Source organism: Lacerta agilis, chromosome 12 (assembly GCF_009819535.1).
Source record: "Lacerta agilis isolate rLacAgi1 chromosome 12, rLacAgi1.pri, whole genome shotgun sequence".
Lineage (NCBI taxonomy): Eukaryota > Metazoa > Chordata > Lepidosauria > Squamata > Lacertidae > Lacerta > Lacerta agilis.
This window is the reverse complement of record NC_046323.1, coordinates 37,894,221-37,917,599: the sequence shown is the minus strand read 5'-3', so window position 1 is coordinate 37,917,599 and position 23,379 is coordinate 37,894,221. Positions and strand designations below refer to the sequence as shown.

At 38.7% G+C, this 23,379-nt stretch overlaps 1 protein-coding gene across 3 annotated transcripts in view; it reads right to left on the bottom strand.

Moving 5' to 3' along the window:
* Positions 1-687: 687 nt before the first annotated feature.
* Positions 688-23,379, bottom strand: part of WAC (WW domain containing adaptor with coiled-coil) — a 45,805-nt gene continuing 23,113 nt past the window's right edge. Inside the window, exons 4-14 of one of the 3 annotated variants that reach the window (XM_033165752.1) lie at positions 19,186-19,292; positions 18,334-18,449; positions 18,145-18,257; positions 16,111-16,428; positions 14,571-14,816; positions 12,892-13,014; positions 10,898-11,046; positions 9,189-9,307; positions 6,516-6,696; positions 2,199-2,326; positions 688-1,704 (exon numbers count right to left, since the gene is read on the bottom strand). In XM_033165752.1, coding sequence (XP_033021643.1) covers positions 1,635-1,704; positions 2,199-2,326; positions 6,516-6,696; positions 9,189-9,307; positions 10,898-11,046; positions 12,892-13,014; positions 14,571-14,816; positions 16,111-16,428; positions 18,145-18,257; positions 18,334-18,449; positions 19,186-19,292 — 1,670 coding nt within the window. In that variant the 3' untranslated portion in view covers positions 688-1,634. Of the gene's footprint in view, positions 1,705-1,764; positions 2,011-2,198; positions 2,327-6,515; positions 6,700-9,188; positions 9,308-10,897; positions 11,047-12,891; positions 13,015-14,570; positions 14,817-16,110; positions 16,429-18,144; positions 18,258-18,333; positions 18,450-19,185; positions 19,293-23,379 lie in introns of those variants that run through there. The other 2 variants (XM_033165751.1, XM_033165753.1) reach the window with 2 other exon arrangements.

Sequence of the window (23,379 nt, the reverse complement as noted above, 5' to 3'; positions counted from 1 at the left end):
CATCACAAATCAGGAGGCAAACATATGCATCAAAGCTAGGAGTCTAACGAACCTATTAATGAGGTTTCAGCACCTTTGAAGGAGGTTTAAGCAACACGTGAACATTGGCAAAGTTTGCAATTCCTTCATCATTCAGCATTAACTAGAATTTTAAAAGGGCAAGTTTGGGAATGTACAAAGATTTGTGGCAGTATATTATGACTAACAGTTGTTGTTGTTTTTTGCAAAGAAAACCCAAGTTTATTTTGTAGTAGCAATAGTTTCTTTTTTATTTTTAATATACTTTAGGAAACAATATACAAAGCTGAGCCTTCCCACCATTTTCAAATAGTGAGAAACTCCAATTACACAAAGTCAGCGTTTTGTGATGGCTAAGAACAGCAGTCAGCACCAGACTTGAACAGTTAGCTACAACACAAACATCCTTCGAAATGAAATGTCATAATAGCAAGACAGGTAAAACCAGGAGTTAACATATGACAACTGTTGGGGAGGTGTCAATGATCCTTGTTGAATGTCATTAAATATTTTATACACAATTTTCTGTTTACAATTTTTAAAATAAAGCCTCCCTCGAGGACTTATTTTCAGATAAGTAAAAAAGTATTCAACAAGAATAGCTTCGGTAAACAAATCCCCAAAGAGGCCAAATTCGAATGTTTCGACCAAAGGAAATGAAAACCAGTGTTTCTTTGTTTTAAACATGTTTATTACAACAGATACAATTCACATCTGACTAGTTTTTTTTTTCCTTCTTTCCCTCCCACAACCATGTTGACATGTTCATTGGGCTGTTTCCTTATAATTTGAAAAAGGGATGTACTTTCAGCACACATGCCCAGCAGTACTACCAGTCCATTCTTACAGGGTGCAAATGGAAATACATTTCAATAATTTATACAAACAAGTGGGTTATGCTCAATCACTGCAATTTTAAGCTACTGTACACAGGAATGAAAAGATTATAGAAAAGTGCCATAGCAACAGTGCTTTAGGAAAGGAGGAAATTAGAATTAAAAAAAACTGATAAAATCAGATCTAGGTTTTTAAGGGGGAAATGAACACAGAAAATGAAAAACACTGCTCTGTAAAACAGAAATGGAGAAGCACTGCTCTTGATTCGGTGCAAGTGTGGAAACAGTTGTTTCATGATATTTTGTACATTACCCAAACTGTTTCAAACTGTTGCAGCCTTGAGACACAGATCGCCTGGCGCTTGCATTGAATTTTAGGAAATGCAAGATTTCTGAATGATAAATTAACTAAAAAAGAGATAGAGCTAATTTTGCAGACAGGTTTACATGTAAAGGCTAGGTATTTAGCCACCTCAGCATTGATTAGTTTTGGATGTCTAAGCTCTGATACACATGGCTTCCCATGGCTTCACTCTACAAAACATATTTACAACGTGAAGAATACATCTACAAGAAATCTACATTTCAAGGGTTTTACAAATCATCGTTTCCTTCCCCTGAATGACACCCCTCCTGTCCCCTTTCCCATGTTATCTTTTTTATTTTTGCCCAACTCAACGGTCCAAAGTCTACTCAAATGCAGCTCAAAAATGTTAAGACTGGGCAATCAGTTTTACAGTTCCTGTACTCAAAACCCATGTGCAATTATTCACAACTTTTTCACACCATGAAGGAATTCTGATTCTTTAGTTTTTCAAGTTCCTTAATTTGTTGTCTCAAAAATAGTATCCTACAAAGGGAAAAGAAAGCAATTAGTACTGGCATGTCAAATCCATTCTTACATGAGTAATTTACTCCATGAATTAGTACTTTAACAATGACATGCACATTCTTAAAGTTAGTTATTCAATCTACAATAGGTTGAAGGGATAATACTGTGATAAACACAGTTTTGTATGTGTTTTATTTTTTATTTTTAAAAAGGACAAAATTTCTGGGCCTAGAAATAGTTGACCTACCTTAATGGTACACATAATGGACTAAATAATTGTTCAAGATCCAGGAACACACAAGGGCACCTTCAGTAGTTCAATGGCTGTGGAGGGAGGTATTATTCCTGTTTAAGTCAATGTCATCCTATATGTTAAACTATAACAGTTTTTAGCCCCTGACTGTATGCTAGGGAAAGTTGCTCAGTAGCTCTTAAGTTTATAAAACGTTATGAAACAAAAACATTAATGAAAAGGATTTGGGAAATCAAGATGAAAAACCCAGAATTCTTACCTTTGCTCGCGCAAAGTTGCTTGAATTTCACATACTCGAACTAAAGATCTTAAGTTTTTTAATTCAGTACAAATTTCTGACATGTGGACACTTCCCATGTTATGAGCTTCTTCACGTAATCTCGATGCCTAAAAGTTAAGAGGAGTTGTTGTAAAGTGTGTTGCAGCTTTTGGACATAAACACAAAGTATGGTATTGGTGTCAAAAGAATCTCAGAACCCTCAGTTTCTTGCCATTCATTCAAAATGGTAAAATCGCAGTCCTGTTATATGCCAGCAACATGGTGCTTCTCCTACTTAATTGAAATGGGTATCTAAAACCTAAAGTGTGGTGCTTTCTGTCAGCAAGAACCCAGAACTGTCCATTACAGCAAGTAGTCTGAATGTAAGAAGAGCCCAGCAGATCAGGCCAAAAAGTCTGTTTGTCCAACACTGTTCTCACAGTGGCAAACATGGGAAGCCCAGGGCAGAACCCAAGTTCAACAGCATGTTCCCCACCTGCACTTAAGACATCTTCTTTAAATACTTAGGTATTTAATGAATTTGTCTGTCTAGGCAGAGTAGCTATATGAAATGTTGTGCCTAAAACTGACTTCTCACAGGGAATAGGTAAAAATTTACTGGCCTCAACCATTATAATTTTTATTTGTCAGATCTTTCCCAAATACAGTGTGAGGTAGAAATTTGGAGTTAAAATGCCTTGGAGGTAATCCAAAACCAATTCTTAAAAGTCCATCTGTGCCTACCAAATGGTACACTGGCTGCAATGTTGCATGTGGAAGTTGGGCTTCCTTCCATCAGAGTGCATAAAGCACTTCTCCTGTACTGATTACAACTGCAAAAGATGGGTGAGAATTGGTACCCTAAAAGTAGAGCCATCAAATGTGGATTAGGCAACATGAAGAACTGCTATGCTACTAAGATTTAACTGAGTACTGCAGATGATTTGGTGATAACAGTAGAACCTTTAACTAGTGTTAGAGAAGCACTAGAGAGGATGGAACAATTTGGACAAGTAGCAGGCTTCAAATTGTTAGTTAAAAATATGAATCAAGACTTGACATATACGTTGCAACAACAGAGTGGGATAGAGATTGTTAAGAAAGTAAAGTATTTAGGAATTTGGTTGACAACAAAGAATATTAACCTGTTTAAAGACAATTATACTCCAGTATGAAACGGTATTAAAAGGGACTTAAGAAAGATGGGGAAGAATGAAACTATCCTTGATGGGTAGGATATCATCCATTAAAATGAGCGTGTTACCGAAAATGTTATTTTTATTTCAATCAATCCTGATAATGAATGGCATTGGAATATTTAGAGAATGGCAAAAAACAATTTCAAAATATATCTGGCAAGGGAAGAAACCAAGAATTAAATATAAATTGTTAACAGATGTCAAAGAAAGAGGAGGCTTCTCCTTGCCAGATTTGAAATTGTATTATGAGGCTTCGTGCCTTTGTTGGTTGAGGAATTGGATGTTGTTAGAGAATACAGATCTTTTAGATCTGGAAGGATTTGATAACAGATTTGGATGGCATGCATATTTATCGTATGATAAGAGTCAAAATTCATAAAGGATTTGGAAACCACATATTTCGTAAGTCACTGTATGAAGTATGGGATAGATATAAAAATCTATTGGAATGTAAAACACCATGGTGGCTCTCACCACTGGAGGCAATGAGTTTGAAAAAGATAAACATGAATAAGAATTGGGCCACCTACGAACAGTTACTGATGGAGATGGAAAACCAATGGAAATTAAAGCCGTATAAAGAGGTTAATTTTTTGTGAATGATTGGTTGCACTATCGTCAAGTTAATGAAATGTTTAAAGAAGATAGTAAGAAAAATTTCTGGCGGTTCCCTCACTGTGAGAAGCAAAGCTACAGGGAACCAGGCAGAGGGGCCTTCTCGGTAGTGGCGCCCGCCCTGTGGAACGCCCTCCCAGCAGAGGTCAAAGAGATAAATAACTATCTGACATTCAGAAAATACCTGAAGGCAGCCCTGTTTAGGTAAGTTTTTAACCTGTGATATTTTAATGTATTTTAGTATCTGTTGGAGACCGCCCAGAGTGGCTGGGGGGACCCAGCCTGATGGGCGGGGTACCACTGCAGCAAGAATACTATTAGCCCAAAGATGGAAGCAAGAAGAAATGCCAACAAAAGACGAGTGGCAAATAAAATTGATTGACTACATCGAGCTGGCAAGGTTTACAGGAAAAACTCAAAACCAGCAGGACAAGACTTTCCTAAAGGACTGGAAGAAATTTATGTTGTATTTGAAAGACAACTGTAACTACTTAACATCGCTTGTAGGATTGCAAGTTTTGTAAGGAGGACTTTTCAAACTATTGTGAGTAGTTGATGTAAGATTGGATTTACAAACAATAAGCATATTAATGAAATGTACAATTAGAAGAATTCAGCAAAACCATCAGAAGGGGTTGACGGTAGTCCTACGCTATGATAGTCAAGGATCTGTTATGTAGTGTCAGAGGTGTTGTGTTGAAAAGTTGTGTAAAACTTAATAAATGCAGTCCCTAAGATGGTTGTATGGTGTATTAAACACCTCCTTCTGTCAACTCCTGCAGCCAAACTGGGGCCAAATGTATTGCTCTGCTTTCCTTTGGACCACATCAGAGAGGCTGAGAAGGGAGTGGGTGATGTTGTCTGGGCAGCCCAGGACCTCCAAACATACTGCCCAGGCTCGGGAGGCGGCAGTTATGAGTTACCAGTCTTTGCAGCCACAGCAGGCACTGTGATTCTCCAATGGTTTGACTTCACACCTAGAGGCACGCTCCATTGTCTCTCAAGACAGACAGATACCAACAATGCTCTCTTTCAGCATACACCATTCCATATTCCACCACACCCCCAACAAAAAAACACTCATTAGCATTGTTATCCCCCTGAGCATATTCAGTCTTCACTGGATTGTTTTTAGAATGCTTCCCTATCCCCCTTCATGGTGTTTTCATCATGTTTTCATACTAACTTTTGCTGTTGTTGGATTATTAACCTCATTATCTCCAACTATTGGCCATGTTGTCTGATGCTGATGGGAGTTGGAGTCCAAACAGCATCTGGGGTTCCCTAGCCCTTATCTAGATAAGAGATTCATGTTGTATGGCTTTTTGTGAAGTTTGTGGGCTCTAGTAAAATTTGTTGTCTGACCAGAACAAATTATAAACTAACAGTACTTCATTATATATACTTTAATGAAGTTTCAGTCCTTCTCTCTGCTACAGGATATTTCTGTTACACTGACTGGAATTCATGTTAAAATTGTAATATTTTAAACACTGCATCTGTGCTGCAATGCCTTATCTTACAACATTATCAAGAATTACTATGAAGTCTGAAAGGTCAAAACAGAAAGGCCCAGTTAGCTAAAATTCAAAAACCGCAACTAAAAAGAAATTTTATTCTTTTATACTTTACAGTTAACTGGTTATTTTTTTCATTCAACTTTATAAAACTGACATGGAGAAAAGGGTTATTGGTTTTGATAATTACAGAAAACAACCTTCAACTTTTAATTGGATTGAAAAGTAAACATTTTTCTTTAAAAGTGTGCATGCACACGAAAGCTCATACCAGGAACAAACTCAGTTGGTCTCTAAGGTGCTACTAGAAAGAATTTTCGATTTTTCTTTAAGCCTTTCTAAACTTCAACAATGATTTCTAACACCAGTGTAATCTTCTCTGCTTCTTTTCTGCTTCAACAGGCATGCAAGTTTGCCTGAAAACAAATGAATGAACCTGAATAGCTAAGGCAGTCTCAAATCTTATTAAGCCATGAAACAAAGGGGGGCATGTCTATAACTCTCAACTTAAACTTCCTTCACAAGGTTGCTGGGTGGATAATACAGGAATATATTTTAAACATGCAAATACACTGACTCATCCTCTGCTCTACTTGCTGTGAATAGGAAGGCTCCTTGCTTCAAATGACAGAAACAGTGACTAGTCCTATTCTCTGCTCTCCATCCACCCTCCCCAAAAAGGGAAAATAGAACCATAACAGTGCAGTGCTATGTAGCCTGGTACATAAAACTCTCCCCTCCCATATTTTTGCCTTAAAGGGCAAGTAATATTTTAAAGCAGGAGTGAAAGTGTCACTGAATTTCCAGGTCACCAAGGTCAATTTTTGCAGACAACCATGAACCAGGTAACTCACAAATTATAAAAGCTTATCTAATGTAACACTGCCCTAAATCACTTGATTAAAATGAGGAAAATTAAAATGTGCAAGCAGAAGTCTACTCAAACAACAATAGATTCTGCCCAACACTGCAAAATGTACACTCACCTGCTTTTCTGCATGATCTGCAGGCCACCCTTGGACATGCTTTATAAGGTTTTCATTGAAATGTGCCGCTAACGTGGGTGTTAATGAACACGTAGGTCGTGTGGATGCATTCTGTGATGCTGTCGTATTAGAAGCACTTGTATTGGAGGTATGATTTGGACCAGGAGATGGACTTCTCTGACTACTGCAAGAAAAAGAAAGAATGAACAGTGCTGTTTGTTGAGTTAGCTTGTCAGGGATGCTTAATCTGCACCCCGCACATTAGATTCGGCATAGATTGGACTGTTATGTCCAAGGTCCCTTCCAACTCTACAAAGACTATATAGAATAGTTCCAATCTCTTCCATGGGAAAATGCCCACCTGAAAGCTGCAGAGCCAGTAATTGTGAGATTATCATTTTGCAAATTGTCTGTGAAAAGACAGTAACTAAGTCATTAGTGAAGAGTGTTTTCTTTAAGGCTTCAATTGATTTCAAACTAATTCTGTCTCAATTGACATGGGTACCGGGGGGGGGGGGTGAGAAACCAAACTCTCCTGAAGTTTATTTAATAAGGAAGTTTGATGTCATGGATTAATCCCAACAGTTCCCTGATGTCATTAATCCCAACAGCAGGTAACCCCATCCTTTTCCCAAGAATACACCAGTAACTTTCTTCCTGTGAAAAGCAAATGCCACAGGTTTTATAAATCACTTCCACAGGCCCACATATTAAGTGTATGTGTCTTTTACAACCAGTTTCACTTAAAGGGAACCAAATGCTTACTAACTCAAGAAAAAATACAATCCCACATCACACTGACTGTCAATTCCACAAAAAGCTTCCTAACAGTTCTGTAAACGAGGATATTATACTAGTATACTGATAGTGGCACCACCTGCATTAGTTCTGATTGCAGAACCCACACCATCATAAACACAGGAATTTTCTTCATATTGGCTAGAGTGGCAAATAGGAACAGCAAACATCGAAAGTTATATTAAGCAACAATTCTTTTAACAGAATTGTTCTCTTCCACTAGTCTACCAGACGTTTCAGTGATTTGCCCAAATTCCCACTTGCCCCAAATTGGGAAATGCCTGAAGTGAAATGAAAAGACACCATGCCTAGTATCTATGCTTCTCCAGTGCTCAGTGGTTGAACATTTTTGTACTGAAGACACTTGACTAGTCACCTCTGCAAGTAATAATTACTCCACGCAACTGGGTTATGCTCCGATTCAGAAAAGAGCTGTACATGTAGCCAGTGGCCTGGGGATCACATGTCACACTAAATCAATTATGGCTTAGCACACACATGTATTCTACACCAACCAGAAGCCAATCCAACAGTAGGCACAGAGAAGCCACTTGCATAAGATTAGGAGTTGATGTTATGCATTAATAGTGAGCCTTAATTCAGACCAAAGCACAATATTGGGTATACTAGGACAATTTAATGAATAGCATATTCATCAAGTATACATAATTATTTCTGCCAGTTGCAGTCAGTGTATTTGTGCACGAGTGTACTTTTGTTCGCATTAACCATTTCCTGACCCTATGATGGCTGTTGAAACCTTGCCCTGCACACATATAAACTGTTTTGCTCCTAGTATTTCTTTGGCAACCCTATCCCAGGGGGTGGGAAATAACACCACCTAGAAACCAAACAACTTTGAAGAAAAGCACTTCCAGAATTTGACTGCCTTAATCTTAACCAACAAAGCCAATAATAATTTTACCCCTATTTTTATTTTTTAAGAATGATCTTTATGTCATGTAAACATTTACTTTAAGTGTCAAAGCTCTAACGTGTTTAGTGTCAAAGCTCCAATTTTTTCAAGAAGCATCTTTTTTCAAGATTCTACTGGACAAAATGTAGCTCAAACCTGAAGTTCAAAGCTACGTAAAGAACCATTCAGAACTACCATTATTAAAAATCTGAGCTGATCCATGTCAATGAAATTTTACACTTAAAAATGAGGGCTTAACAATGATAGATTTCCTTTAATTCAAAAATTTAGTGTGCCTTCATAAGCTTATCTGCTACTATCACACAACCAAGAGAGCCACAACTGTTTAAACAGCACCAGGCAAATTTCTGAAATGCAACTGTATTCAAATTGTTTACTTCAAATGGTAACATACAGGTTTTAAAACAATATGGAAATTCTGTTCCCGTACCACCTTCTAATAATGGGACTAAGAATTTATCTTTACATTCACCAACAGCACAGATGTGTTTAAACACTGCCACATTTCTATCTGTTAACATGAGCAGCTTATGCTGGCTTCAAAGACAATACACAAAAAGGCCCCAAGATTTCCATTCATGTCTCAAAGCTGAATACACACACTTGTGGTGAAGAAGCAGCTTGTGAAGTTCATCCTGTTCTTCCTGCATAACTCAAGGCAACAGAATTCAAGGATGTACAGGTATTAGCTCACTAAAAACAAACATAAAACTGAAATCCTCTAGACACTACAGTTAGTAGCCCACTAACTCCAGTAACTGGCCATGTGTAAATAATCTAGCCTGCAATTGCACGGAGAATGTAATGTTCTCCCCAACTTTGAATGCAAGAATACTGTACAGGCAGTATTTGCAGATGAGAGCATGCAGCTCCAAAAAGCAACACTTGGTAGAATAGGATATGGTGAAGTCAAAAGCCAATACCAACGTAACATATACCTTGAACGCTGAAGACTTCGAGGAGAAGCAGGTTCATGACCTTGTTGTTTGTCAGCAATCACTTGCTGCTGAGATGCCGACTGTGAAACTGGTCCTTGCTTAACACCTGAAGTAGTAACCTGAAAGTTCAAAATTTGACCACATTTCAGTATTACTTTAAATAAGTTTAAACTGAAGAGCTATCAATCAGGATCAGAACTGGGATACTTCCTGCAACTTATTTCAGGCATAGTACATAGAAATGGAAGGAAGGATGTCTTCTAATTTAATTTAACTCAAATTGCATGAACAAAGATACTCAAAACTATACACACACAACTCCCACACAAAGAAGGTATCAGAAGACAGAGGATAATCCTAAGGTTTGCAGAAGTACCCCCACAAAAATAAAAACTTTATTCAAGGGACAGTTCAGTACAGACTAAGCAAGTTCAGTGTTGATGGAATGCTGACTGACTGTTGGGATAAATCTGAAAACTGGAGTGGAATAGAGCTGCTTTAAAAGGAGGACAGAGGAAGAGATAGATATATAAAAAGGACAGCGAGTACTTTGCTATTGTTACTGGTAACTTCCTGGTCGAATTACAGCAGGGACCACCAATCGGCACATTTGCAAACCCCTGAGACTGTTGTGGGCACCACACACACCACAACTGAGCACACACCTCAACCTAGTCTATTGGCTACAGCAGAATGCTTCTTTTAAGTCTAATTTCAGCGGGAGGAGGGAGCCTTATAGGCACCACGTTAGTGCATTATACAAGGCTCCAACTTTCAAAACAGTCCATGATCTTCAATTATCCTGTGAACGAGGTTGGCAACATCAACCCTGCCATGTGGGAATCCCTTGCAGACTACTTCAGTGCCTGGAGACAGTCAGACCATGGTGCATCTGAAGCACCACAACCACACATCTACCCTAGCTGCAACAAAACATGTCTCTCCTTTATTGGTCTCTACAGTCACAGCAGATGCTGTAACTCTCCAAAATCTGACTTTACCCCCAAAGGTGCACTCCTCCATTGTTTCCCAAGATAGATGGATGCCAACAAGGACAGCTAGATTAAGTGGGACTGGCTGATATGATAAAATTTATGCTAGTACTTTGTCAAGCTGCTCAGAGAACTGTGGGTGGTATGGAAAGGACAGAAGTGAGAGCTGTCTATTAAAATTATTGTAGAGAACTAATAATGTAATAGATGGACACGTGTGTCTAAACTTCCTCCCACAAAGCCCGATAAGGACTGTGCTCAGTAAGCACAGAATAGTGACTTTTTTGGGGGAAAGAAATCCTGCTAACATTTAAAGTAGGCCACTATTATTATGCCCATGTTGAAGGTAGAAGGAGAGGAGATGAGAGTGGTTTGCTTGAGGCTGCCTACCAATATAACGATGGCAAGATCTGTACTGGGAATTCCTGGCTCACTCATAGCCACTTTGTTACAAAAGTCCAACCAGTGACAGTTATAGACAAAAATAAAATAACAATAATTAAAGCAACTCGTTTATTCCACCAGAAACTAGAGCATCCATTTAAGGTCATTTAATGAAAACTGTTGAAGTACTAAACATTGAGATTCTTGTTTAATACAAGAAACAGCCAAAAATATTTTTTTAAAATATTTAAAGCATTACAACGTTGGAGTCTTGTGTCTGCTTTAACAACAGAAGCAGAGTTTTACTCCTACTGTAACTCATTAAAATCTTACCTTTGGCTGTGAGGATACAGGGGGTGTATTTATCAAAGGTTTCAGAGGAACTGTGTTAGTCTGAGGCGTGCTTATCCTTGGAGATACATATGACCTTGGTGATGAGGCATCCGATGTTAAAGACATTGGGGACTGATTAGATGGCTGAGCTGTAAATAAGACCGTGACAATTTTATAAAATCTTACTCAATCTAAGTATTTTTTAAAAAGTATTCTTAGGGAAATAAAGCTTGGAAGACTTAAGGAATGGAAGGCGGAAGAGGAGCTGTGACCAAATGAGAAAGCCAAGAGACATATAACAGTTGGTCCATGAAGGACTGAAAATTACAACTGAAGACTCAGCAACTTTTTTATGCTGTAACAGGAGTCATATCCAGATGATACCATTCTATTGTTTGCAGAAACTAGGTGCTGAAGGGTTTAAAAGCTTTGGACTATCTTTTGCTACTTCAGCACCTAAATCTGTATGGAATTTTCAACTGCTGAAATGGTTTTACTTAAAGTTAACTATTTAAAACCTCACACACCAATTTATATAATCAAGTGTAAATCCTGTGCTTACATACACAGATGCTTCAGCCTCAGACTGACCAAACTATCAAACATGCAATTTAAGTACATACTGTCCTTGCTCTTTTCACTCCTGTGTCACACTAAGCTAAGTCATGGAACAAACCTCAGCTATAGTTTGTGGTTAGCAAGCAGAGCACTTAACTACAAGCCCTGGTTTGGATGTCACGCTAAGCCAAATCTTGATTTAGCATGGGAATAAAAAAGGGTTGGGGAGGAGCAAAACAACTGTGAACTCCTCTTTAGGAGCCCGCATATTCATGTGGTCCCAGCGAGCCATAGTCTGGCTTATCACATGGCATGCAGACCATAGCCTAGTCAAATATCTTTGTCCATGAAGAGTCTGAAAATATACTGTATATCATGTGGAAGTATACAAAAAAGCTTACTTAAGGTAGCAGGCGGTCAAGTTGCATATGAATAATAATTGATGGGCGTGAGAATTCCCACTTCACACACTGAGCCAGTTTTAGACTGGGGGGGGGGGGTCTATGGGGTCTTTTAAATGGCAAACAAAATATTGATATGCCTGAAAATGCAAAGTGCATTTTCCAAAATATATTATTATATTTAATTTGTTAGCAGCAGCCTTTATGCCATGCACTACTTAAGTTTTGACATCTACCACTGACCACAGACCTCTTTAAGAAGTTCTAATTTCAGCTCTCAATTTTTTTCAATGAGGGCATTTTGTCCCTAGATAGACCCAGAAGACCAAACAACAAAAACTAAAGAAAGTTAATTTTGGTCAGGATCATTTTCTGCTTATGATTATTAGCTTTTAACAGAACTAATCAAACTCCCAATGCTTCCACTAAGTTCAAAGTAATATAGCACATAGCAGGAGTTTTCTAGATAACCTATTTTAGGTATTCATAGTAAGTACCGCATAGTAAGAACTTGAACTAGATCACTATTAGCTTTTTTATAGTTGGAATAGATTTGGTCTCCCCTTCAGGAATCTAAATAAGCAATAAACCACATTAAGAGAAATAACAACATCTTCACACATGCAGCTCAGTCCAACAGAATATGTGCAGTGTCAATTTTGTTGGCTTTAGTAAATGCTGATTATTTATAAGGTTATTATGCTTGACTGGTCCAGAAACATTTGGACTGAATTCACCAAACAATTGAATACCACCCTTCTCCAACTCAGCTCCATAAATATGTTCAGAATAACAGAACAACAAATTGTTGCTGCAGTGGAAGCTACCAGCTTTTCTGAACACCCTCTAGGAATCTGACTTTGAAGGTTATATTGATATAAGTTAGTTATGTCCATTATTTTAATGGGTCTACTCTGACTAGGACTAACACTTGATACATTTTTCCTTACTGAATCCCTCTACAGTAAAATGAACCAAAGTCTCATAGCGTACAAGGCAATTTTACATGGAGACAAAAAGAAGCTTCCAAAATACCTTGTGTGGAAAGCTGTGCTGCTTGAGAAATCAGGGAAGTTATATTAAAAGCAGATGGTCCAGCAGTGAGAATTTTATGAAGTATAGATTGTAGAGAAGCTTGTGTCACAGCAGCTGTAAGAACTAACACACAAATTAAGATTACAAATTTCATTCCCTGAAAAGAAGCAACAGTGTATCTACAGCAGTGTTTTTCAACCTTTTTTGGGCAAAGGCACACTTGTTTCATGAAAAAAATCACGAGGCACACCACCATTGGAAAATGTTAAAAAATTTAACTCTGTGCCTATATTGACTATATATAAAGTAATTTTTCAATTTTTCCCACGGCACACCAGGCAACATCTCGCGGCACACTAGTGTGCCACGGAACAGTGGTTGAAAAACACTGATCTACAGTACTTATTTTTGAAAGAAAATACTATTCCCTAAAACTAAGTTTGTGATCCAGTTTTTCATAAGAACCTAAGAGCACCCCTGCTGCAGCAGCCCAAAGGTCCCTCTAGTAAGAATCCTGCTCTCTCTGTGGCCAACAAGATGTTTAAGCAAAACCCAAAAGCAGCACATGAGAGCAGCAGTACTCTCCCAATTTTTGTTCTCTACTGCCACAAACAGTAGAGCCAAAACATAGACATCATGACTAATAGCCACTGATAGTTAAATGACAAAGTAATGGAGGATAAGACTATGTATTATGCGAAGTGGCACTGTTGTTTTTTTGGTGCTGAATCTTCCAACATTCCGTTTCATTGAATGCTAAGGGAGAAAAACTTCTCTCCATCCACTTTCTCCATTCTACACATTTTTATTATCCTCTATCATGACTTCCTCTACTTTCCATTTCCCCAAAATAAAAAGTCCTGAATATCCGCTATTTTCCAGGTCTATCTTTTGAGTTGCAGTGACCAGAATTGTACACATTATTCCTTTAAGTGCAGCAGCAATTGTAGGAATCTGCAGTAGTGCAATCCTGTGTGTTTTCTGCTAAAATGTATGCCACACTGGGTTCAATGGTTAAGGACAGCACTGCAGTTTAAAATGCACTGTACTAAAATCAAATTTAAGATGTTAATAAACTTTCACTGACTGAAATGCAAGTAGTTCCATTTGTTGCCTCCACTTTCCCCTAAGTTCAATGCAAATAGTACATGGTAAATAATTTCCAGTTCATTAAGTAATACAGCCAGTCTTGGCTTCATGCAAGATAAAAGGCAGAAAAACATGGAGGTTCCCAACCCCATTTGTCATGTTACACGAATACAGTGGCAAGCATTTGTAGGGGGGAATCACCAGTTGGATTCTCCCCTACAAATGCCACTCCCTCAGGCTTGTTTTCAAGTCATATTTTGCCAAGTAAGTCTCTACGTTTGGTAGTAAGAATAGGAAGATTGGGATGGATGGCTTTTTCAGGGGAATCAGTGGATGTAGAAGGGGACAAGTACTCCACTTCCATTTGCTAATTCATCCTTGTAAATCTTTCCTTCCTGCCCATCACCTTAGTAAATGTTGGCCTGGACACATATTTGCAAAGGTAATATTCATTCTAAAAGCAAGTACACAATACAGTCATTGCATTAAACTAACACTTTAAATCCACCTTATGTAGAAGTGTAATTTCCAGATACATAGCCACTTTGTTCAATACAGTATTATAACAAACTATTAAAAATCTGTCTTACCTTCATTTATTTTGGATATATCTACACTTGAATTGTTAAGCTGCAATGTGGCCTGAAGAGCAGGTAGTAACTGTCGAAGGAGATTTGGGTCCTGAAGTAATGGAGGAATTGGGGATTGTGAAACAGGTGAAACAGGAACTGTTGAAGCCGATGAAGTTGGTGCAGAAGCTGGATTCAGCCCAGAAGCAGATGATGTGGAAGGAGTTGTGCACGAGTGGGATAGAGACTTGTCCACTGACATAGATTCTGAAGAAACAGAGATATTTATGTTTCTTCCAATCATAACCAACTCACATTCTTTCACATACCCTAAATCCAGTAATAAATCAGAAACTTGACAAAATTATACAAAATTTTGTGGCTGGTTTTAAATTTCTCCCACTATAAAGCGTTTTTATAAAATTGTATTATAGAACACTTGAATTCCCAAAGTTGTTAATGAGATAAAAAACATGCTACAAAGTAAAACCAAAGGGTGAGATTTGTGGCAGCCCACTCATGCAACAGCCATTTTACTAGAAGCAGTTCCCTTCACAGCACACAGTAAATTCAATGGGTGTGTTGTGCTTGTGAAAGATGTTGTGCACCCCCTAGAGCATCTGCTAAACTTTGTGCACTGTCAGAAAAAATATCTATCAAACTCTCAAACATCCTGTGCTAATGTCAGATCTCACTCAAACTATTAATATTTAACATAAAAATCTAATAATGCATGCAGGCAGTGTAACTGATACAGGTCCTGAATTTAGACCCAAAGCCTGTTTCTAATGTCTTTATATCACTCCTGAAAGGGCAAAGCACCACCAATGTTACCTGTAGAAGTGAAATTTACTGGATTTGGTGGCACCTACAAAACCTTAATGTATGGGTTTGTACAGTATTCTAAGCATACATAATTTTGATGGTATCAGCAAGGAACAAGACACACAGGTGTCAAATAGGTTCAAAATTAGAGTTTATTTGGTCAGGTATCCTAATGTTGGAGAATATCAGACTTCAGAATACACAAATGAAATTATGTTCGTACAGGGGGGGAGGGACTGGACAAAAATCTCTCGCTCTCCCCCATTATTGGACACCTGCTGCTCGATCAGACTTTGTGCTTACACAAGAGCACCAACCATATACACCCCGCAGTATTCTAAAGTTTCAATGCCAGGTGTCAAGATGTCTTAACACAGTGGCTTCAGTGAGGATGTGTAGGAATACTAATCACACAAGTATGTCAAACAAGCCAGTTATACCACTTATGATTTCCTGAAAAGGCTTGAAGCAATTCGGTGTTTAAGCATACTTTTCAGATATAAGAAAATGAGTAAATCACTGAAAATGTCATGTCAAAGAAAATAAAAATAGCAACACATGTCATTAGGTGACAACCAAATATATGAGCTGTAGCTCTAGGTTTTGTACAAAAATTAAAATTCATGCTTAATGTAGACCTCAACTCCTCTGCATAGGGCAAGCAGGCTACAGTTCTAAAGGTTGTGTATTCTAGTTATCTGACCTAACAACATGGAGAAGCCAAAAACGTTTTTACCTGACAAACTTTTTCTCTCAGTTTTCTGTGAAGGGATGGAAGAGGTGGGTGTAGGCAGTTTCGATAAGGAAGATGCTCCATTTGCATCAAACGATTTCTTTGGCTGGTGGTCAGACTGTAGAGAAAATGGACTAGGTGGAACAGAACTTGGGGTAGTAGATGGGTGAACCACTGTTTTGATGGGATGCTGTACTGGGGTAGAACTACTGTGAGTCTCTGTTCTTGGCAGTCTGTAGTCTCTGTCATTGTGTCTGCTTGTCTGAGACAAAATATTCTGTGGGAGCATATTAGCGGCATCACTGGAATGCTTCTCTTCCACTTTTGTTTATCATTCACAATGTTGCAATGAGAAATGGAAAAGACCAAATTAGACCTCCAATACTGACCAAGTAAATATATCTGCATTTACTGAACTTTAATCCTATTCTAGCTCCAACTGTGAAGAATGAACATTTCATAAAATACTCAATGCTGTGATGTATTTATCAAATTTAACTTTTCTAATATTCATATTACTGTATATCTACAAATGCCACACTACAAAGGTTTGAGTGTTTCAGTACCAAATTCCATTTACTGTTTGGTTCTTAAATTTATTACCAGTAGGTCCCAGGGAAGGTTACAGCAATATAAAATTAAAAACAGTTAAAACAGATTCCAATCACAGGAATCGAGTGGGCCCCAAAAACACACATTTCAGGTGTCAAAGGCACTGCCAAAAACGGCAACAGCCAGCAACAAGAAATAAAGGCCAGAATATTGAAAAACAGAAGTAAAACACTGAGCATAGAATAGCAAAAAATATTTAGCAGGGAGACATGGGTTGTTGTTTTTACCTCAGTGGAGGACAAATAAAAGGAGACACCAAACAGTAACAAAGGGAAAAAGTATCCGACAAGCAACTAAAGAATAGGAAGATTACTAAATAACTAAGAATAACAAAGAAAGGAGTTAAAGAGGACTCAGCTGACTAGCAGCCAACAAAACAGTGAGAGCTCCATCCTAGGCAGGAGGGGAAAACTGAGGAGAAGCAAGTCTACCTCACACAATTATTTGCTCCTGCCTGAGTCTTTTGCAAGAGGGACAGCCCAATCCAAACACTTCATAATAAATTTAAAAAGTTGAAACAGATTCCAATTACAGGAATAGGGTGGGCCCTGAAAACCCACATCTCAGGTGTCAAAAGGCTATGGTAATGAGGTGTATCTTCAACATTTGCAAAAAGCTACATAGTAAAGAAACCAAATGCAACTCTGTGGGGTGGAAAGAGGGGCTGCCACAAAGATTGCCCTCTTCCAGGCCCCCCATAACTTCTGAGGGAGGTGGAACTACCATTTCTGGGGACAAGCTGGTAAAATATTCTTGAGAAGCAATGACATTACTGCCTTCAAGGGTTATAGGGAGCTAAACACACTTAGTATTCCAGCATGAAATTAAATAATAATAATAATAATAATAATGAAAATAATAATAATAATAATAATAATAAACATCTCTAAATTAATTACTCCAAGTCTGAAAACTCAGAAGCATTTGTATTCAAATCTACAGTACACAACATTGAAGTTGTAAAGGGACATAGGAGTATATTTTTAATAAAAAAACAAAAGGATTCATCTTCAGTATGCTTTAATACTGACATTACAATTGTGCTTGAAATTAATGAGAAAGGTGGAATATGCAATATTTAAAACAATTCCTAAACTGACCAATTTTTGAAATTAATAAATACACAAAGCAACCTTGATTCTCAACCCAAACAGAGAACTTTAGACATGCTGGTGAGCTTGTCATGAAGAAAAGGGGGAAAGCACCAGTTTATGGTGCTTTGTGCAAGGGCTGTGAGTACAATTCATGCTCATAAAATAGACCACAGGAACTATTTCTGTGTCTATGCAAGAATCAGGCACAATACCATCAAGTAAACACATATAAAGTCTAGCATATCTGTAAAATTTGTTTTGATATGAAATTACTGACAAAGCATAGAAAATGGATAGGCAGATTTTTTCTATTATATTAAAACATACATACTTCCACTAGCAAACCCACTAGCAGCAGTTGCCTGCATCACCTCTCTCCTGTAATCTCTGTCTTTTGGGAAACTGTTGACAGATATTTTGCTTGCTTCTTTTTGTCTCTGCTCTCTGGAGAGGAAAAAGCAAACAGTTAAATCATATCAAGTGTACAACACTGCATTTCACCTATTATATTAGTACTTACCTTTCAAGCCATTCTTTTGGTTTTTCCCACTGGGAAACTTCTGTTCGACAGTTATAGTAGTACTTTTTGCCAGAAGAACTAATGTGCTCAGACCAGTCATCTGCAGAATCATAGGACTTGAGGGAGGGAGGGCAAAAGTGATGGAATCAGCTTAATATATTATACAAAAAACAAAACAAAAAACCCACATCTTTCCAGTTTGTCCTTTAACATATACTTTAATTCAGCAAGAGGAACCCTTGTGTTCATAGAGATTAAGGTCAGTGCAGACAGTGCCAACTAGGCTTCCAGGACTGGATCATGTTTTTGTGCATGCCTCTCCACCTACGTTGGTTTAAGTCTGATCACAATTACTTTGGAGGACAATCCAAATTCCGTTTCCAAGCTGGGTTGAATCAATGTTGTGAAAAGGAGTCTGGGATTGTCAAAATTTCTTTAAATTGGAACTGAACATTCAATCAGACAAACCAAGGGACAGAATGCACAATCCCATAGTCTACTCCCTAAACACACACCAATGTTACATCTGCAATGGGTAAAAATATTTCCAACAGTACACCTACACCTTCCTTCATGGCTCTTAGAAATGTTCTATTTGCCAGAGTTTTAAAACCTACTGAGATATCAGACTTGAAGAAACAATGTGTTCAAAACAACATGCAAGAGAATAGCTTTCTGAAATGTGTATTTATCACTCAAATTACATGCTATGAACTCAAATACTGAATGTGGAACACAGTCTGACCAGTGTCGCTCTAATAATTTGCATTAATTGAAAATTAGCCAGAGAAAGCACTGTCTGTGGGTTAAATAAACTAAAACAAAGTTGCATAATTCACCTTAGATACTTACCGCATCTGATGTTTTACTTGGATTATTGCTAGGATTAGAAGAGTGTGAATTTGAGCTATGAAGAGCACTATGGTTATGAGAATTTTCTTGTGGAGAATAACTGGTCCCTAAAAAATAAAATTAAAGTAAAAATGCTTACTATATCATGTAGCAGATGACAGACCAATATAAAATTATAATCCTGATAGGTATTGATTTGTACAAGTGCTTCCTGTTCCCTTAAAAATTATACATGGCTCTGTTAGCTCAGCTAAATAGGATTAGCCTGTAAAGTTGCTATATAACCAATGAAAAGAAAGGATGTTACCTAAATATGACTCAAACTTCTACAAGACACAAACAGGAACTTATTGCTCAACCTATATCTATTTTAAGGCATTTAAAATCCATTTAAGTCCGTTTTTCATACATAATAATATCTGAGACTACCTATTTACAGAGATTTCAAAGTAGGGCATTTTAACGTTATCCTGAGAGTTGAAGTATACATAATTATCCAAAAAAACGCAATTACTATACAAGTAGGAAATGTGCATTTTTTCTTACTCAAAATGGGTACACCTAATTCAAAAGTAATCCCAATACCATATTGACAGCTAAATTACAACAGCCCATGAAATACTACTAGGCAACTTATTTGTACAAAAATCCCTCCAAATGAGAAAATACTATGTGTACTTCAAAATGGCCAGGCCATTTCTATTCTGAAAGCTAAAAGTTAGCATATGTAGGTCAACACATTCACCACTAAAACAATCTAAAATCAGAGCATTATAAAATCTGGGAGACAAATGTAGAATATTAAGTATGCCTTAAAGACCACCACTGCAACATACATTCCAAGACACACTCACAAATGCTGGGCTGTGAGAATTAGGGTGGATAAAAATGGTGTGTGTTGCTTTTTAAGTATATATACCAAGGATGATATTCAGTTGTGTCTATCTGCCAACGTAACATACTTCTGCTTGCACAACACAATTTTCCTTTTCTCTCTTCCCTCTGCAGCTAACCCTTGACACTATGCCTTGTTCAAACCTCTGGAGCAGGTGGGTGGGGGACTGCAGCAGACTGAAGAGGAAGGGGTAGTCAGATTGCAGATGCCAACTCGCATGGCGCTGGATTTCAGCCAACGTTTCTTTTAAATAATTTAATATTAAATATCTAGATATAAACACTACAGTTAATCTCTAAGGCAAATCAAGACCCTCTATCAGATCCATTTGAGCCAAAGGACTTTTATATAAAAGAACCAATGTGATCATTTCCCACATAATGATACTTAGGATTGTATTCAATGTAGTTTCATCAGCATAAAGCTGTCTGCTTGCATAGAAGAACTCTCCCCCTTTAAATCTGTTCTAGATTTTCCCCAACCCCCCAGAGCAGATTCAGGGAATGGTGGGGTGTGCATAGAGGGGGGAGATGGGTGAAGTCTCATTGTGCTAGTGGCAATTCTTATGCTGATTGAGAAGTTGGTTTTGCATTTATTTTTGAGGGTGATGAGTGTGGAGAACTAGCCCAATGCCAGGTAGGGGTTAACTTTTCTGACAGTTAGAACCCTCAGGGGCGGGCTTAGCCTGGGTATAAAACACCCCTCCCAGTGGACAGTAGTAGTAGTTGAAGTATGGGCAGGAGGAGTTAGAGTTGAGTGCGGGGAGTTGAAGTTGAAGTGTGAGTCAAGAGTTAGAGCTGGGAGTTTAGAGTCTTAGGTGGATGTTAGCAGAGAGGATAAAGAGATTGTGAAACGTGTTGTTATTGATATTTAGTTAACTATTAGAGGTATTAGGCCGGTAACATTTAGAGGTATTAGGCCGGTATAGGACAACTGTTATAAGCTTATTGAACAACCTTTTATTTATCAGCAACCACAAGCTTTGTACGCAATAAACATCTTTTTAGTTCACAATATCCTCGTCTGTGGTGAATGAAGTAAGCAGGATCCAGCTAGTAGTCTGAAGGGCTGCAGCTGGGGACTGTTTGTCGTTGGTGCAGCACTCATAGACCGTAAAACGTCCGGGGGTGGGCTGTACAGGGCGAAGGGCCCGCGACAATGAGTGTTTTATTAAGAAGCAGGACAAGGTACCATATTTTTCACTCCATAAGACACACTTTTTTCCTCCTAAAAAGTAAGGGGAAATATCTGTGCATCTTATGGAGCGAATGGTGGTCCCTGGAGCTGAATTTCCCAGGGGCCCAAAGCAGATCATGCTTTTTTATTTTACAAAGAGAAAAGGGGGAGTTGAAAGGACCCGCTCAGCAGCTGATCAGCAAGAGATCAGGAGAGAGATAAGAGTCCCAGCTCCCTTTCAGCGCCGCCCCCTTGCCCAGGCCTCCATTGTTGAATGTGCTACAGAGGGAGGTTGTTTGTTTCCCCAGCAACATGTGACTGGCTGATTAGATTATCTGTCTGGGAAGAAAAGGCTCCCTTTCCTTTAGAAGCTGCAGAAATGTGAGTTGAACCCCATAAAAACGGGGCTTTTCCTCTTTGCTTACCAGGGCTTTTCCCTTTGCAAAAAAGCTGCAAAACTTTTAGCTGATCCTCAAAAAACCAGGGCTTTTCCTTTTGCAAAAAAGCTGCAAAACTTTTAGCTGATCCTCAAAAAAAACAGGGCTTTTAGAGGAAAACCAGAAAAAATATTTTTTTATCTTGTTTCCTCCTCTAAAAACGAGGTGCGCCCTATAGTCCAGTGCGCCCTATGGAGTGAAAAATACAGTACTAGTTCTGCTGGATCTCTCAGCGGCTTTTGACACCATCAACCATAACATCCTTCTGGACCATCTAGAGGGGCTGGGAGCTGGGGGCACTGTTATACAGTAGTTCCACTCCTCCCTCCTGGGCCGTGTTCAGAAAGTGTGTGTGTGCGTATTCAGACCCCTGGGCTCTCACTTGTGGGGTGACTCAGGGTTCTGTCCTCTCTCTCATGCTTTTTAACATCTACATGCAGCCGCTGGGAGAGATCATCAGGGGGTTTGGGCTGGGTGTTCATCAGTATGCAGATGATACCCAGCTCTACCTCTTTCAAATCAGAACCAGTGAAGGCGGTGAAGGTCCTGTGTGAGTGTCTGGAGGCGGTTGGAAGATGGATGGCGGCTAACAGATTGAGGTTGAATCCTGACAAGACAGAAATACTGTTTTGGGGGGGACAGGAGGCGGGCAGGTGTGGAGGACTCCCTGGTCCTGAATGGGGTAACTGTGTCCCTGAAGGACCAGGTGTGCAGCCTGGGTGTCATTTTGGATTCACAACTGTCCATGGAGGCGCAGGTCAATTCTGTTTCCAGGGCAGCTGTTTATCAGCTCCATCTAGTACGCAGGCTGAGACCCTACCTGCCCGCGGACTGTCTCGCCAGAGTGGTGCATGCTCTAGTTATCTCCCACTTGGACTACTGCAATGCGCTCTATGTGGGGCTACCTTTGAAGGTGACCCGGAAACTACAACTAATCCAGAATGCAGCAACTAGACTGGTGACTGGGAGTGGCCGCCGAGATCACATAAAATTGGTCTGGAAAGACCTACATTGGCCCCCAGTATGTTTCCAGTCCAGTATACCTGAAGGAGCGTCTCCACCCCCATCGTTCTGCCCGGACACTGAGGTCCAGTGCCGAGGGCGTTCTGGTGGTTCCCTCGCGAGAAGCCAAGTTACAGGGAACCAGGCAGAGGGCCTTCTCGGTAGTGGCACCTGCCCTGTGAAATGTCCTCAACCCAAACTTGTTGGGCTTTTCTGGGAAGATTGACGATCTTTTTAAAATTACAAAAAGTTCGCAAAAAACATCATCTTATACACAGATAAATACAGTAACTATTAGTTGTAAAATAAAACACCATTAAGTTTTAACTGATACCATGCAGAATCAGTGGGAAATCCAACTTTTTCTCTTGCTGATTTAAATCATTATTTAATCATTATTTAACATCAATTCACCCTGGTGGAATTCAATCACTTATCTATAGATTTGAATCAGACTTGGATTTGGGAAACCTCTGCTCATATTAGAAAAATGCAAGTTTCATTTGCTAGCATATAAAGATGATAAGGTGCCACGTACTCACTGAATCAAAATATCACATTTGCTCTTGACATAAAAAGTTTGATACATACTTTTAACAAACATTATATGAATAAATAAATTTACAAATAAATCTATAATAGGAATGTGAAGCTCTAGGTGTGGGGAAGAGGAAAAACAGGGCA